Genomic DNA, 17,426 nt, shown 5'->3' with positions numbered 1-17,426 from the left:
TCTGGGATCCAGCCCAACCCCTGCCTTGCTCCCCATCCCTTTTTTAACCTTATTTATTGGTGAGAGAGAGGGAGGAAAAGGGAGAGAGAGAAAGATCGAACAGTTTGTTGTTCCACTTATTGAGGCCATCATTGGTTGATTCTTGTATGTGCCCTGAGCGGGAACCCAACCCACAATCTTGGTGTATCCTGAGGACGCTTGGTGTATCCTGGATGGGCTAGCTGGTCAGGTAGCGTCTGGCCTTTCTTATCCGACACAGCCCTAGACCACCTGTCCTGTAAAGTCGCCCAGGTGACGTCACCCAATGAGTTCAGGGAGGCTGTGAGCCCCTGCCCACGCTCCTTGCTGCTGAGCCCAGCCCCTCCCTTGTTTCTCCTCATCCCTTTTTCCGGTGCGTCATGACATAAGACATGGGTCACGCAACATTGGCAACTGATCCCGGAAGTAAAAGGCGAAGGGGCGGAGAAGGAGGCGGAAAGGAGGGCGGGCGTCCGGGTGGGCGGCAGGGGCGGGGCGGGGCATGGTAACGGCTCCGCCGCCGACGGGGCTGGGCCGCAGCGAGGCGGGGGAGCCGGTGTCCGCTGCTGCCGCTGCTCCAGCCCGTCCCGCGCTGCCCACGCGGGCCCCGCCTCGGCCATGATGATCCACGGCTTCCAGAGCAGCCACCGGGACTTCTCCTTCGGGCCCTGGAAGCTGACGGCCGTCAAGACCCACATCATGAAGTCGGCAGACGTGGAGAAGTGAGGCTCCGGGCCGGGTTGGGGCGCGGGCCGGGAGCTGGGCCCGGGCAGGGGGCAGGGCGGCCCGGCGCTGCCCCCACCCTGCTTGGGGCGGAGGCGGGACCCTGCGGCGGGGCCCTTGAATGACAGCCTCGGTAAATACTCGTGTCGCCCTTCCCGTCCCTCGGTTGGGGTTCGCCAGGCGCCGCCTGCGTGGAGCTGTCACTCGGCTGGGGTTTGCGTAGCGCAGGGCTGTTTGGGAGGAGTCTCCACCTGCCCCTACCTGCCTCAGCCACCTTTGCACCATGGGTAGCTCTGGGTAGCTGTGACCCGTTTTCCTGGCGTTAGTAACGGGGATGAAACCTGTGCTTGGTTTCTAGCGCGTCAGGTGTGCCCGGCACTTGAAGTAGGGCGGGGAAAGACAGCCTCTGCCTCAAGGCGTTCACGGTCAAATGACAGAGACGATTGTAATACGGTGTGAATAACTGATTCAGAGAGGTGTCTGCGCGGGGTTACGTGAGGTCGTTGAGGGGGACACTGAATCTCGATCTAGTGGGTGGGATGGGTTGGGGGTGGGGGCTCGTGTAAAGCCGGGGGCCAGAGGGAGGGACAGCCGTGATGCATTTGTAATGCTTGAACTAACGGAATCATTAAATTTTTTTACTAAACTGAATGTACTGGGGTTACTTAGCTAATAAAACTATATAGGAGTAAGGGGTGGAGTTCTATGATACATCATGTGTATATTGTGTCTTGGCCAAGCGGTGGGGGGGGGGGGGTCAGGGAGAGGGCGGGCCCTGATTGGTCGGGGCTGGGGAGCCAGAGGGGCAGGACTGAGAAGCCAGAGGTGGGGGGGCCGAGTGGAGATACTAGAGCCTTTTTATGCCCCAGGCCGAGGAGTTTTGCGTTTCACCTGACTACTACACCCCATGTAATTTTATACAAAGTAGTGACATTATCGGATGTACGCTCTGAAACAGGGATTTGTGCCGAAAGAATTTTTTAAATCTTCGAAACCTGACTAAAATTTAGTCGGGGACACTGATCTCTTTTCCCTTACATTGTCAGAAAAATGACAGCAGCCAACACAACAATAGACATCGCTGTGAATGAATCAAAATTATGCCCATTTTTGCCACATTGGCAAAAATAAGTTTTTGGTTGCTGCAGGACTTCAGTCGTTAGCGTCTGTGCGCTGTGAGGTGACAGAGGTTGGAAATCGCTGCTCTGAAAGGTCCCTGCGGGGGTCATGAGGAGGATGGACCCGAGACCAGTGGAGGGGAGAGGGCGGGAGAGGTTGCGGAAGGTTACGCCCCTGCATTCGGTGGCCGGTGGACTGGAGGAGGAAGGGAAAAGGCAGAATCTGTAGGATGTGGCAAGATTCCTGGCGGGAGCCGTTGCGTGGCGGTCACTGCCGCTGAGCAGGGCGAGGGACACCGGGGCGGGGTCGGCGTCAGGGGGAGGGGGAGTGTAGTTAGTTGAGATGTGAGGGTCCTAGAGCAGGCGTTCCGATGTGCAGGGTCCGGCAGAAGTGAGGCCTGCGTGAGTGTGGTGGGTAGGGCCAAAGTGTGGGTGTGATAATTTATAGTTTTGGGCTGAACATTCCACCTAAAATGTCATACGGTGTGTTTGAGTGTGATATTGTCATGTTAGAGAACTACATGCCAATGATTTTGTCATATAAACCACGGGCGTTACTTGTGCCGGACCCCGTATTTATCTCAGAGCTTAAAAAGGACTTGTCCGAGGTTCCGGTTTGGGGACTGTCGCCTTAGTGTCGGTGCCTGGGACCTTGGGGGCGAGTGAGAGTCACCCAGAAGTCTTCTAGCAGAGAAGGAAGGGAGGGGTCCGGCCCAGACAGGTGAGCAGGGAAGAGGAGAGTCAAGAAAGGGTGTTTGGCTGCCTAGTTAAAAGTAAATACATAAAAAAAGGCACACTCCTGCAGCTTCGCTAGGACAAAAGTTCCCTTCATCCCACCGCGGACTGAGTTGCTGTCTGGGTTTTCCTCTCCACCTCACCTTCTCTGTCACAGAGTGGCACCTAGTACAGGTGCCACATATAAAGCAGTAGGTCCAGTTGTGCTTCCCGGCAATTTGCCTGCAGACCCTCTGAGAGGTGCGAGGGGAATCAAATTCGAGGTTTTTAATCTCTTTCTTTGTTCTGTCTAAAATAGACCTGCCAGAGTCTCCCTAAGACAGAAGAGAGGCTTACCCTCACCCACCCTGAAGTTTCCGTGACACTTTGCCCAGGGCATGAAGGGTGCTCAGTAAATGGGCCAGGGGACTACTGGGTTAAGGAGGCTGCCTTAGTGAATTAAGGCATCGTAATCCCACAGAGGCTTCCTGTCTTTCTGCATCCGTAAAGGTAATACCTGCTGAAGCTTGGCATTGCGAATGGTGTTTGGCGTTAAGATGCTCTGTGTTTGGCTCCTGTTTAAGAGAGTCTGAATCGGGCACACCCGGAACAGTGTAGTTAGTGACAGTGATTCTTGTACACATCACCGGGCTATTTCATAGGGCTGGGGCGGGGGGCGGTGTGCGCACTCAGTGGAACTGGACGTGTTGCCTTACAAGATTGTTCCCTGTGATGATCTCGGATAACCAAGAAAAAGTTAAATAATATTTCATGTTTTCTGTTTACGAACACAGAAAAGTCTGTAATACATTTGGAAAAATTTTTGCAATCAATAAAATACATTTGGTGTGTAAGGTAACTAGAAAATTCCCTGCCACGGAACCTCTGCTTTCAGGTTCCAAGGACCAAAGACGCAGGTCGCTGTAAGTAATGGCGATTTCTAGTCCACGAGGAGATGATGAAATACCAGGGACTGTCCCAGCAGACGAACAGCAGTTCCACCCACAGCCACAGACAAGCCTCTGCTCTTGTTCCTGTCATTTCTCCGTCTCTGCTTTGCCCCCGGTGTTACCCAACGCCCTTGCTCTCCCGCCTCTCCTCCTCACGGCTCCTCTCGTGCCACCTCTCTTGGCCTATGCCTCACTTGGCTGTCCTTCCTATTTGGGAAGGAGAGGTCCGAGGTGCTCACTGGGCCCTTTTTCAACTCAGCATGAGTGTACTGGGCGGCACTCTCAGGCTAGAAGGTAGGGGTCCTGCCAGCCCATAGATAATTGCCTTTGGTTGAGAAGCGGAACTTTCATCCCGAAATTGAAAGTCCTGGTTTTGACTGAGGTGATGGGTCGTGGGCGTAGTCGTTTATACACACAGCTACTTTTTTCAGAAGCAAGTAACTATTCTGCCAACACACTTCCTAACACGGATTACAAACTCAGCTTTCTAAAGGGCCCCAGTGACAGCGGCTCAGCCTGTGGGTGCTCAGCTCAGCCCGTCAGTGCTCAGCCCAGCCCGTCGGTGCCAAGTGCGTTGCCAGGTCCGCTGTTGTCCATGTCAGAGGGACTGGAAGTCCAGGTTTTTCAGAAGTCTCTTGTTTCGTTGGCAACTATCTCCCAGCAATTGTTGGCATCTATTTCAAATATTGTTCAGGCTAATCAGAACACGTCTGTGGACCGGTAATTTGTGATCCTGCTTTACAGGGTGTCGGCTACAACTCTTCTCCAACGAGGGCCCGGTGTTTGTACAGCAGGCCGGTGGGTGGAAGAGGCCTGGTGTTCCCACTTACTGGCTCCGTAGTTGTTAGTTACCTAAACTCTCTGAGCACTTCCTAGCTCATAGAGTAGTTTTGAGGCTCAAATCCCATTTCTGATTGTCCTACCTAAAATAGGTCCCCACTCATTACCTTGCTTTATTTTTGGTATAACTTATCACTAGCTGATAATATAGCATGTATTTATTTCTTTTTGTTTATTACCTGCCTTATTAGCCACTCTCTAGTCCAGTGGCGTAACAGTATGCATGGAGAGAATGGATGATGGACACTCAGGCTTTATGAACACATCACGTTAGTTAGTTAACCCCTTCAGTGATGCAGGGATGAAACGGAAGGCGGAGTGCCCACAGTGCTGTAACTAATTGCCCCCGACTTCCGGTTGTAGGTTGGCGGACGAGCTGCACATGCCGTCCCTCCCCGAGATGATGTTCGGAGACAACGTTTTAAGAATCCAGCACTGTTCTGGCTTTGGGATCGAGTTCAATGCCACAGATGCTTTAAGATGTGTAAACAACTACCAAGGAATGCTCAAAGTAGCCTGTGCGGAAGAGTGGCAGGAAAGCAGGTGAGTGTGGGTGGCAGTGGGCAAACGGAGAAAGAGAAGGTCGAAAGAGTCCCGATGTGCATATTTTATTAGAATGAGGGGCTAGTATTATTCTTAAACTTGATAGTTGGATTATTCTAAGATTAATTGTTCTCATCTATAAAATGGAGACCAGTTCCCCTTCCTCTTGAATACTTGTTGAGTTCAGTTGAGTTACATTTGAGCTGAGCTTTGAGGGTTCACTTTTATGAGCCTTACTGTTCTTTAGTGAAGGGGTAGCTTTCACTGTACTTTAATGTTCCTGTTTTTAAGGAAAAATGTTTCTGATTCGTATTGAAAATTTGAGGACCTTTGAAATTAAGACAGGTGCACTTTCCATGACAGCCGAGCAGGTAGCTCCTCACTTTGAGCCTGGTGCGTACTCAGTACCTGGAAGGTGCAGCGTGAGAAGTGTAGCCACGGCCCAGGCATTGCGCATGCGCAGACCGACTGGGGAGACGGGGGATCCCGCGCCAGCGCACGACAAGTTACACCGCAGCAAATGAGTGGGACAGAGCGCAGATATTGTGTCCGTGAGCTCTGACGGGTGTGTGCGTGTTTAGCGGGATATTTTACTTACTTGCCGAATGTAATTTGGTGTGATATGTGAGGACAGATGATTTTTATTCTGCATCACTAAGTCTGACCCTTGTCATTTTCATGTTTGAGGACGGAGGGCGAGCACTCCAAGGAGGTCGTTAAGCCGTACGACTGGACCTACACAACAGACTACAAGGGAACGCTACTTGGAGAATCACTCAAGTTAAAGGTAAAGCTTCTTTTTTTGCTTTTAGGAGCCATCAGTTGTCTTGGACAGTCTTGGCGTTAGAACTTTCTAGTAATGGCTTATTTTTGCTACTCCTTTCACCTACTTATTTCTGTTGTGGGAGGCTCCAGAACCTAATGTGAGGGGTTTTGCTTATTGATTATCAGCAGGAAATAAAAGAAGGCCATATTCAATGGAGCAATTTTTATTAAAAGTGTGGTTGGGGGCAATGAACTGCCTTAATGTTGTCACTGTCAAGAAGCATGAGGATGTGTGTCTGTCCTCACGGGATGTTAGGTGAATTGGGCGGAACCCGCTAGCTAGGGGCTCCCAGTCTTACAGCTGAACAGAAGGTGGGCAAATAGGACCTTGTCCTGCCTGTCCTGTGTGTGAACCTGGGGTAGCTTTAGGGGAGCGACTTCATCTCCTTATCTGAGTGTCAGCCTCATTGGTCACTTGGATGAACAGAAACAGCTGCCTCCCGGCAGGGCTTCGACGGCAGACGGGCTGTGGGAAAGCTCTCGCTGGCTCGCAGGCCCTGTGTGCCTGGGGCGGCACCTGTCCGAACTCTGCGGAAGGAGGGGTTGCTTCGTGGTAATGGCTCTAGGAGGGTGGGATCGGTGGGTCTCATGTTGGGAGCTTGGCTGTATTTTGAGAAACAATAGTGTGACTGAAATGAGGGAAACTTGGCTTAGATTTCAGCCTCTCAGTATCATGGACTATTACAGAGAACAACACTATTCCACTGTCATTTCTACAGCAGAAGTCGTTACCGGAGACCCCGTGTCACAGGTTGACGCTCGGGCAAAACGTTAGGGAGGGCGGCCTCTGGATGGGCCCCCTGTCTCTGCCGGGATTCTTAGGGTCTGGGTAGGCTGGGGGTCACCGCGGGACTTAATTCTTGACTTCAGTTGCTGCCACTCCTGTATTCCAAGCTTTAACTCTTTTCCTGTGCTGCTCCCAAGACAAAAAGCACAGTGTTTGAGAGGACATTCATTCGTTCATCCTTGAGCTCTGGCCGAGCGCCAGGCGCTACTCCTAGGAGCCCGCGTCCTTCCTTCGTGGTCTGGTGGGGAGGGAGGCTCCTCAGACCCTCGCAGCGCGTGGCAGGTTGATGTCCCCTCTCCCCACTCCTGACTGAAACCTTTGTGAATCGCAGAGGCCATTTGATGCGTCGTTGCCAGAGTGAGAACGTGGGGACTTGTTTGTTTGTTCTTTAAAGGTTTTATTTATGTATTTTTACACAGAGGAGAAGGGAGGGAGGAAGAGAAATACTGATGTGAGAGAGACACATCAATCAGTTTCCTCTTGTACATGACCCAAACTGGGACAGAAACCGCAACCGAACCTGTAACCCAGGCATGTGTTCTGACCGGAAATCGAACCGGTGACCTTTTAGGTTTGCGGGGTGAGATGCCAACCAGCCAGCCGAGCCACCGCAGTCTGGCAGGAGTCTGTTTTAACCTGATGCGGTGGGGACGGTGCTGGCCGCGGCTGACTTCCGGAAACCCTCCTGGAGGCCGCGGAGGAGCCTCAGCTCCGCCTGTGTCTCCGGCTCCTGGGGACACTTTCTCCCGTGTTTCCTTCAGGTCGTGCCCACAACAGATCACATAGATACAGAGAAACTGAAAGCCAGAGAACAGATCAGGTTTTTTGAAGAAGTTCTCCTGTTTGAGGATGAGCTGCATGATCATGGAGTTTCCAGCCTGAGTGTGAAGATTGTGAGTATCGTGGGTTTTGTTTAAGATTTCCTCCTGTCTTCCCTCTCTACCACTGGTCAGAAATGTGAGGCTCACTCTGAATCATGCTGTCTTTACGCGACGTCACGTGACGTTTCACTTGGGTCTCAAGTACATCCTACTGATTGCCGTTATAAAATTCACAAAGTCTTAGTCCATCGTTAAGAATTTAGCAAAGCATTTTTTAAGGACCTGACCATTGTGTGCTTTCTTTGCTTATTATTTAATTTGAATGAAAACTGTGGCTTAATTTTCACATTTTGAATTAAAAATGATGTGGAAACCAGGCTGTGCAGGTGGCAAGGTGGACAGGACCCACGTGTCAGGGCTCTGTGCCCCATGGGGCTGCACTTCAGTTTCCAGCACAGAAGTGGGAACAGGACGAGAAGTGTCGGGCCTTCCGGAGGACGGGCTGCTCTGTGAACAGTGCCGTTGCTGGGGCAGCCTGCTTAGGAAGAATAGTAAACAGGCTGCTAGCAGTCGTTCCCGTTTGTTTACGACTGGGTTGTGGTGGGCTTCTTAACCTTTTCCAGAAAAATTTCAGCTGCATCTTTTTATTGAATGCCTTGCCCTTTAAGACTCAGCTAAAATGCCCCCTCCGCCATGAGGCCCTCCACAGCCGAGTTAAACATCCCTCGTCCTGGCGCCTGGCGCCTGTCAGAGACAGCCCAGGGTCCGACGCTGTGCCGAAGCTCGGCGACAGCGAGCGCCAGGAGGCATACGCAGGAATGAAGGATGGAAGCAGTGCACTGGAAGCAGCAATGAATTTGTTTTAAAGTCACGTTTCTCTGTAGAATCTTAGGACTTGGGAATTGTAGTGAATTTTTAGAGAATCAATTAGCTTGGCCTCCATATTTTATAGATGAGGCCCCAAAAGACTGGTTTATCTAAGTTGGTGTAACTGATTAGCAAAGTTTTCTTTGAACCAATATGTGTATTATTCTAGCATTTCACTCCCTGTTCACCTATGGCTCTCCCCCAGCTTATCTTCTGTCATTTAGGTTCGTCCACTCTGATTCACCCAGTCCTGTACCTTTCCGCTTGTCTGCCTGCCCACGGAGCTGACGATGGGGGTGTTCGTTCCGAGTGCGTGTGTGTCTGGGCGTGCACTTGTATCTGGCTTGTGGCATGGGGGGCACACGCGTTTGTGTGGATGCAGGTGCTGGGGAGGGTAAGGGCATCCGTGTAGCAAGCGTGTACCAGAGTATAGTCTCAAGCCGAAGAGTAACGTCATCGTCATCGGGAGGTGGTTTTTCTTGTCACCTCATGTGACTTTACAAGTTAGGTGATAGGGTTGCATTTTAACAATGCCTGGAAGGATTTCACTGAAATAGTGTTTTTCCTGGGTGGGTTTCTTCCTAACCATGTAGCAGACACGGCTCTAAGTAGAGTAATTGCCATAGTTCCTGGCTTAGTGGTAATGAGTGTGGACAAATGAAGTTCCCTTGTTGGAAGGCAGAGGCCGGCCTGAGAAGTCAGGATGGAGGTGAGAACCCAGGAGAAGGGTGGCCCAAGGGAGCAGAAACCTCCCCACGGAGGGGCAGTGCCCGGCGCGGAGCAGGCTTCTGTTAGAAACGGGGCCGTAGGGCTGTGGGGCCGGGGCGGGCTCTGCACAGCCGTGCTGCTGCAGATGGAGGAGGGACCGTAGGCGGAGTGACTTGCTCTAAGTTCCCGCTTCTGCACCTCATCAGACCCATCGCTCCATCTTTTGTTTTTAACAAATACTTTAAGTACCCCTCCTCCCTTTTATTACCCTGAAATAAAATTAATAGATAATGCACCACTTTCCAGAAAATCAACATGATGTCCTAACTAGAAAATGAAAGGCAGTTGACTTGGGGTGAAACGGGGCGCGGTTCGGCGTGGGAGCACACTGTGACCGCACTGGCAGGCCTGATGAGGGGCAGGTGCTGACATTCGCGTGCGGAGTCCCTGTGCAAGTGACAGGTACACACGGAGGTTGACAGAAGCCAGCTCATAGGCAGTGACTCAGATAACACAGTCTGGCGCTGCTTTTGGTGATGAATTTTTCAAAGTGGTGAGATCAGTAAAATTCCAAATAACACAAAGCATAATTTCTCCTTGATTTACGAGGTCATTGTCTTTCTGGATAATTGAGTTTTGTATGTATATGTAAAATGGAATTAGTTCTAAGGTCAGATAATTACAAACGGTTGTGCTCCCTATCGGGATGCTGGGCGAGCCATTTGGAAGTTCGGTGGGAGGCAGGGGGGGCTTTGTCATGTGGGGTTGTCGGGTGCACTGCAAAACAGCAAGCTCTTAATGTGGTTGCCCGTCCGTGCTGCTCACCCCAGACTTCCAGATGCCCCGAGGAGAGAACCACTGTCTGATGCGTAGACCGCACCTCTTTACTCTTCACTAACTCAGGCCCCTTCCCTGGTTACACTTGGGGAACAGAGATGCGTGGATGTGCCACAGACAGAAGGTGTAAGGAGCGTGTTCTGTCAGCCTGATGGACCAGGCTTCGGCGGCGAGAACCAGCACCTAGTCAGCTGCGCCGACGTGGAGCGTTCCGCTCAAGGCCTCCCATCTTTGTTTTCCGTAAAATGAAGAATAAAAGATAAGCAGCAACAAAGAGCGGGTTGTTCTTTCATTTTGGCATCACTGGTGTTGGCATTTACTATAAGTACTACCTTTTTTTAAAGTGAACGTTATCATTTTCTCATTACTTAGGTATATGTTAATAAGTCTTTTTAACAGTGATACCTTTTGACCTAGAAAAAATATATTTCTATTGTAGGAAACTGGAACCAGGATGTTAAATAATATAATATAAACAAGGTTTTGGGCCTTAGTTGGTCCTGAAACAAAGAACTCTAGCTCTGAGATTTCCGTACAGTCTCATTCAGCCTTCCTTCGATGCTTTAAACGATTTCATTAGCACAGTAACAGTATTTGGTTTTCATTAAAATACTAATGTGCTTTTTTTCTTTCAGAGAGTAATGCCCTCCAGCTTTTTCCTGCTCCTGCGGTTTTTTTTGAGAATTGATGGAGTGCTTATCAGAATGAACGACACGAGGCTGTACCACGAGGTAGCTGCTCGCGCTCAGTGAATGTGCTCATTGATGACTGGGTCTGTTTGTGCAGTGGCGTCGCGTGAGAATTGGAAGTTACATCGTGCTGCGTGTTATGTGGCCTGGTTCACGTGCTCTGTGGGCTGCGGTTACTGACACGGCACATCTTCTTTTCCAAAAGTCCTCGTGGCTGAAAATTTGTTGCACAAGATACTCCCTACTGTGGGAAGCGGGGGTGATGATGCTTTTAAAAAATCTCGCATGTACGTGATCTGTGTTCAAGAAAACTGTCCCTTGGCGGGGTCTCCCTTGCAGGGCACACCTGCGCCTTCCCGGCCCCTCCTTCCCCAGGTGCGTGACCTCGGCCACTCCCTCTCCTGAGCTGCCTTGGCCCTTACCCCACTTCTGGGAGATGCCTCCTGAGCCGTCCGCACAGCCCAGCTGGCTGTATGCTGAATACTTTGTTATTTTTTTACAAAAATGGGCACTAATCTGTCTTTTTTGATAACAAAGATTAAAACCTTAATGAGTTTATCTTGTGTTTTCTTGTATTAGAAAGTACCCCCGCCAAAAAATTATGGTCAATTGCTGTTTTAAAACCTAACTTAAAGAAAAATTAAATGGGAAAAATTGAAGTACAAAAAAATGATTTTAAATAAGCAATTTGGCAGGACTTTTGTGGAAATGGGAGAGAATAACATTTTTAATTCTTTTTGGAACATAAAAGTAGCCCCTGTTATGTAGGTAGGTGATAACATTTATAGCTTATGGAGAAGCTGTGGTTCCGAACCTGAAGGTAAAATGTTTGCTTGTATGGTAGTTATGAAATCTGTTTACGCAGTCGAATCTGACGTTACTGTGATTCGCGGGGTGGGAATGAACAGTCCAGGGTTCTCGGTGAGAGGCAGCTAGCTGTTCTCTCGCTGGAGAAGGAGGGAGTCTCGCTGGTCGCACCACTTTCACACCTGCACCAGGATGTGAGCAGTTCTGTGTAGCAGAAGGGATTATAAAATCAATAGAAGTAAACTTGTTGCAATGTTTTTTATTTTTAAACATAGGCTGACAAGACCTACATGTTACGGGAATATACATCACGAGAGAGCAAAATTGCTAATTTAACGGTACAGTATTTAAATACCAATTTTTTAGATGTTGAATTTTTATGTTTCATTTTAAATACGGTATCCCCCATGACCCCATCCATCCACCCAAATCTATATATATATTCCCTGCATCCATCCATCACCTAAGGGCTCGATAAGATAAATCCTACTTGATATAACTTTGAACTAACCTCAAATATAAGACCAGTTAGACTCTTGAGGTGTGATAGCTATCACCCAATCTGATTTCCACATTTTATTCTGGAAAAGCAAAGACCCAGAGGTGTGAATTACCCTGAGTCACACCCCAGGGTGGTTGGCACCAATGGATGTGTTTCCACTTGCTACCCTCTGATTTCTTTCTACCCAGTCCCGCCTTTCCCCCCAAAGTGTGGTAATTCTGCACCACAGCTTGTTGGTGTGGGCTCAGTTTCTCTCTAGTCTTTGCCCCCCCGAGACTTGTGTAGGGCTTCCTTGGAATTTATGATTCTAAAATAAGTTGTTTAATAAGTGATACCTTTCTGCAAACTTGACATTCTTTTTTCACCTTGGTGCTTACTGCTGCCTGGGCACGGAGTGTACGTGGGTTAGAAAAGCTACCACACATGGGCTCTGAAAGCCTAGTGCTTTCAGAGGCTGGAAGCAACAAGGAAAGGGGGACTGGATGGAGAGGTGTTAAATTCAAACAGAAAGGATTTCAGTAAAAAAAAAGAGAGAGAGATATTAAGTTTCTAGGACATTTATGGAGCATTGTGAATACCATGTCATGTGATCTTTGAGGCCATTCGGTCACAGAGCTGGTCTATAGCCATACCACCCTGAACACGCCCGATCTTGTCTGATCTCGGAAGCCAAGCAGGGTCCTGTCTGGTTAGTTCTTGGATGGGAGTAACGGAGCCGAAGAGTCAGTAGTAACAGAGGTGCCTGGTATTATCAGGAACAGTCAATGATGCTCCTTCTCTGCCCGTATCGCACTTCATTCTAACGTCGGCAGGCTTTCCATCCAAGCACTTCTAAAAAGGGTCGGGCAGCCCCTGCACCTGTGCTGACAGGGTTTCTGTGTTTCCCAGCACGTCCCGCCGTCCTTCTTCACCGAGCCCAATGAAGTAGCGCAGTATTTGCCGGTCAAGGAGGCCGTCTGTGAGAAGCTAACATTTCCAGAAAGAATGGATCATAACCCCACAGCCTCACAAGAAAATGCACCTGCGGAATAGAACGTGACGTGCCACATGCTCACCCCGGACTCCGATGGAGACCTTGGCTGCGTGGACGGGGTATTTTTGTTAGGAGAATTAATTGCCTTGTCTATGTGCAGATTTTCAGTAGCCTAAAAGGAAAAAGTAAAAGATTGTCGCAGGCAGGTTCCACTCAACCGCTGTCTGCACTGTCCGTCTTCATACTCCAGATTCACGTTTCCTGGGTTAATCTCGGATCTCTAGGTTGTGACAACGTGGGACGTCACCAGTAGTGGTTACTGTCCGTCTTCATACTCCAGATTCACGTTTCCTGGGATTAAACTCGGATTTCTAGGTTGTGACAACGTGGGACGTCACCAGTAGTGGTGTGTGTATGTCTCGTGAGCAGGGGGCATGATCTGCATCCCCCATGAAACACTGTCTTCTCCCGTGAGAGGTCAGTGTAAATCCCCGGGTCGCAAGCCCTGTGACCTGCGTGGGCTTGCTGAGCACGCACGGTGCTGTGCTGGCCGTGCCCCCTGGGCGCGGTGGCGTTTCTTCGCACTTCTGGAGAGTTGGGATTTGCCTCCTAGGAAACTGACCTCATGCTTTAATAATCTTCACCCACAGATTAAAGAAAGATACATTTCCCCCTAAATTTAAATTGGCTCTTTCAGACATAGAACCAAATAACCTAGTTTTTGGCAAACGTAAGCTGTTGTGCCCACAGAAGCACGCCAACGTGGTTGGGCCCTGCTGCCCAGCGCATCACAGCGGCCAGTCCTCCATCCTAGGTGCTATTTCTGACCTGCTTCTCCTCGTCCTGCCATTTTTTACTTCCATCTTCCATGCGGCCTCAGAGTGAGTGAATGCACTGAGTATTAAGTTGGTATTGGCCCTAAAAAGTTTGAAGAGTTCATATGGGTTGTTTTTAGCACATAGTACGACATATTACATCAACCCCTAAATAACCACATTAATTTTCTGCTTACCACATTTGAGAGGTAGCTGTGGAGGAGGCAGGGGAGCTTATTTTTAAGTATCAAAGCCAGTTTTTTCTATTCTAGGATTCACGTTGTTAACATTACAGGGACTCCAGTAGGGTGTCATTAGTACGAGACCTGGGTAGTACAGAAGTAGATTTAACATCTGTTTGGTTCCTTTGATGACGACACTAAACATTTTGTATTCTTTTCTGCCTTTCTGAATGGCCTCCATGAAGTGGAGAGTGGCCGGAAAGCACCCAGTAAGGAATTACTTGAAATGGATTTTTAAAACTAGTATCATCCCCCTTTCCTTGGTTTAAAATAACTATTGTACATATTTCCACTTGATGGATAAATAATTAAATAAGAATATTTAAAAAGAAGTATTAGCAAAGCTCTTCAGGCATTACCCCGATGAAATGTTCTAGTGAAACAGTGCAACTGGACAGTGGTTTATTGCTCAGACTCTGGCGTGCCGCCGCTGCGTGTGCTTGTTGAGCTCATGTAGCAGCTAGATTTGCTCACAGACGGTGTTGGCGTCTGTCTGTCATCTGTTGCATCACCTGTAAGGCACAGGAAATCAGGAGTTCGCTGACTTTACAAAGACACATGGCATGTTCACTGTATATTAAATATACCTGTATTTAATGATTTCTCTCAGGACGGGAAAGTATACATACTGTACTCAGCTTTCTGTTTTATTTTATTTGCCATGCAGATTTAAACAGGATGGATATTTTATTCATACAAATTACAAGAAATGAAAAACTTGTGAGAATATTCATTAGTTGAAGTTTGTGAGCAACATATATAAATATATTTTTAAACTTGATTCAGATGTCTTTGTCCTTGAGTCAGGCTTAGATTATTTTGCTCCATTGTTAAAAATTGTAGAGAATTAAAAGAATTTACTTTTTTTTTTAATAGAAGGTGGGTGGTGCCTAGGAGAATGTACTTCTGAAAATGTCGTGAGTTTATTCCTGCAGAAAACACCAGGAAAACCTGCATTTGCCCATTGCTAAATAAGGCGCATACCATTTTATATTTATTTGTCCCGAGTGTCTTTTGTAAGAGGAGAATAAACAATGAATTATTGATGTTTTGCTATTTCGTTTACTTCAGCTTTTCTTGAAGCCTAATTAAAAGAATGCTTCGGAATACCGTTCTTGTTTGTGCTTTGTGTTTCGAATGTGGTCAGCGCTGTGGCCCGAGTCTCCAGGCAGATCGTACATGAAAACCTAACAGATAGGCCTGAATGTATTCTCAGTTTAGCCTCTGGGCTCTTCTTCCTCTCCTCCTGTCCCCCAGCACGCTGTGGGTGTTGCGCTTGCCAGTGTTTTCTGTGTGTTGGGTTAATGTTTTCTGTTTTTGAAAATGTGAATACCTGCTATGTGTATCATTCCACTTAGTTTTGAGTACCGGGTGCCCTGCATGTGAAGGGATCGCAATAATGAAGAGATGCAGTTTGTCTTCATGGGGTTAAAGTCCAATGGAGGAGACTAAGTAAAACTAATTACAAACTTTAGTAAGTACAAGGATGGAAATATCACTGATTTAAGAGAGTAACAAAATCACCTTTAGTAAAGGTTCTGCTTCTGAAGAGAATGTAGAAAGCCTCAGGAGAACATCACTCCTAATTTAACAAGGAGAAAAGTCTGGGTAATCTACAGAATTATAGCTTGCTTGCTTTTCTTTTCTTTTGGCGTGTATCTGAGAGTTACGGTTGGAAGACAGAGTAAACTGAACCCCAAAGAGTGATGAGCTCTCCGACAAGAAATGGGACATACCAATTGCTTTGTCCCAGAAAGAACGTGACAGGTGGCTACTCTACAAGCAAGGGAGAAAAAATTCAGCTAAAATTTTAACACTTTAAAGGCTAAGTGTGGGCTAGCACTTCAGTGTGGAGTTGCTGCAAGTCTCAAGTAAGAGGACTTGAAACATGCAAGTTCTTCTCCAGTGTCTACACCTGGAGCTCTAAGACGTGCTGGGGCAGGACAGGGAAGCCCAGTTAGCAGCTCAGGCAGACAGGACCCAGGAGGCAGAGGTGTGAAACCCAGCCCACTTCCCCCAGACCCTCCCCTCCAAGGATGCCAAAGTCTTAGGCTGCTGAAGGGAGGAGCAACAAATCACATCAACCCAGGCCCAGGCCAAACCCTTGATTTTTGGGGGAGGAATAAAGGCAAAACCCTCTGCCTGGGGGGCGGGGTGGGGTGTGTGTCCGAAATGCTCTGCCTGAGGACACAAACAGCAGTTACTGCGACGGTAGTCCAAGCAAATACCTCTAACCTTGGAGCAGAAGAAAATCCTGGGCTCAGTGCCCCTGCTGCAGGGATAACAAAACAGGTGTGCCCCCCACCCCCGGGGGGGACCCGAGTGTAACAAGGGGGTTAAGGGCATCCAGGCGGGAACAGTAGCATTTGCTTTTCAAGTTCAGAGGTGCAAACTAAAATTCTGAAGCCAAGCATGTTTGAATACCCATGAAGATGAAATCACATAGGGGTGTGGTTACAACCATTTGACTGATGCGAATAGGGTCCTGTGCGAACTCTTGCTGGTTGATGTGTAATAATTTAAAACAGGCCCAGATTCTCCGCGTGGACTTCGATAAGGAATCTCAACCAGTAACGACTCCGGGTGATCAACTGGGCACAAATTCATAACCAGAGCCACGTAGCCATTGCCACCAAGGCCGTCCGGGACAGCCAGCTCAGAGAAGAGGTAGTTGGGCTTCCGCTACCTGAACCCACCTTCATAAAGGAATTCCTGGAATCGTCTTTCAACCAATGGGCTGAGACCTGCCCTGTCCAATCGGAACTGTGGAGCTCTATCCTCATTTGCACCTATACTGACCAATTAGAGAAGCTGCAGCTCCATAACTAGCCAATCAACTTACAAATTTGGATTCCCTACTTGCATAAAAACGGACCAATCAGGGACGAGGGCGGGAACTTTAGAAAAAGCAGGCCTCCCTTTTGTCTCGGAGGAGTGCACTTCTGGTTCCCACCTGAATCTGTCTCCTGGGTTAGCAAACTTGTCCTGCATAATCGGTCTTTTTTTACCCCACCTCTGATTGGGGACAGCGACCTTTTGTTGGCATTGGTAATTTATAAATCCTGTCCATTCAGTGTCCGTGTGGGAGGGAGGCTGGAGAAGACTCGTGGACGCTCCGGGGAAGCTGCCCGTGGGTTTGTTTTTCTGAGCGACTTGTTCTGGATGTTAGCTTTGCGGACCTTACCCAGCGAGTAGTTTGTGACCCTCTGTCCTGCGGATTAGAGGTTCTCTGGCATGGCCTCATCAGCACTGGGGTCCAGTTTGGGGTTGGTGAAAGGAACCAGCCACCTAGCATTCCTTCCCCAGTCCCTCACCCAAGTCCCTGCTGGTCCCCAAGGTTTTTTTGAAATCACACTCTCGGTGCACGTCCGCTGGGAAGTAGCTCCTTTCCTGCTCACGTTTCCACAAAGCTCGGGTAGACGGCACTGCCTCCAGGTGGCTTCAAGATTCCCAACAGCGTCGCCGGAGCGTGGGCGACCCCGCCCATGGGGCCCGGGCTTTGCTCGCTGCGTACGCCGAGGGAGTGCGGCAGGCTCCGGGGCGCGACCCAACTCTCCCCGCCCGTCCAGGCGCCCTCTTCCAAAATCAGCTGGTCAGGAGGGCGGGGCGGAGGTGGGCGCCTGCGCGGGCCGGGGCAGGTGGGCGGG

At 49.1% G+C, this 17,426-nt stretch overlaps 1 protein-coding gene across 1 annotated transcript; it reads left to right on the top strand.

Annotated features, from left to right (window-relative positions):
- The first annotated feature begins 411 nt into the window (after nucleotides 1–411).
- TIPRL (TOR signaling pathway regulator) lies at nucleotides 412–14,890 on the top strand. Its single transcript, XM_053915592.1, has 7 exons — nucleotides 412–740; nucleotides 4,727–4,906; nucleotides 5,594–5,693; nucleotides 7,280–7,411; nucleotides 10,387–10,482; nucleotides 11,523–11,585; nucleotides 12,638–14,890. The coding sequence occupies exons 1-7, from the start codon at nucleotides 637–639 to the stop codon at nucleotides 12,779–12,781; spliced, it is 819 nt and encodes a 272-aa protein (XP_053771567.1). The 5' UTR covers nucleotides 412–636; the 3' UTR covers nucleotides 12,782–14,890.
- The last annotated feature ends 2,536 nt before the right edge of the window (nucleotides 14,891–17,426 follow it).

Source organism: Desmodus rotundus, chromosome 12, assembly GCF_022682495.2.
Source record: "Desmodus rotundus isolate HL8 chromosome 12, HLdesRot8A.1, whole genome shotgun sequence".
NCBI lineage: Eukaryota > Metazoa > Chordata > Mammalia > Chiroptera > Phyllostomidae > Desmodus > Desmodus rotundus.
Note: the sequence above shows the minus strand (reverse complement) of the source record. Positions and strands in the feature narration are given on the sequence as shown.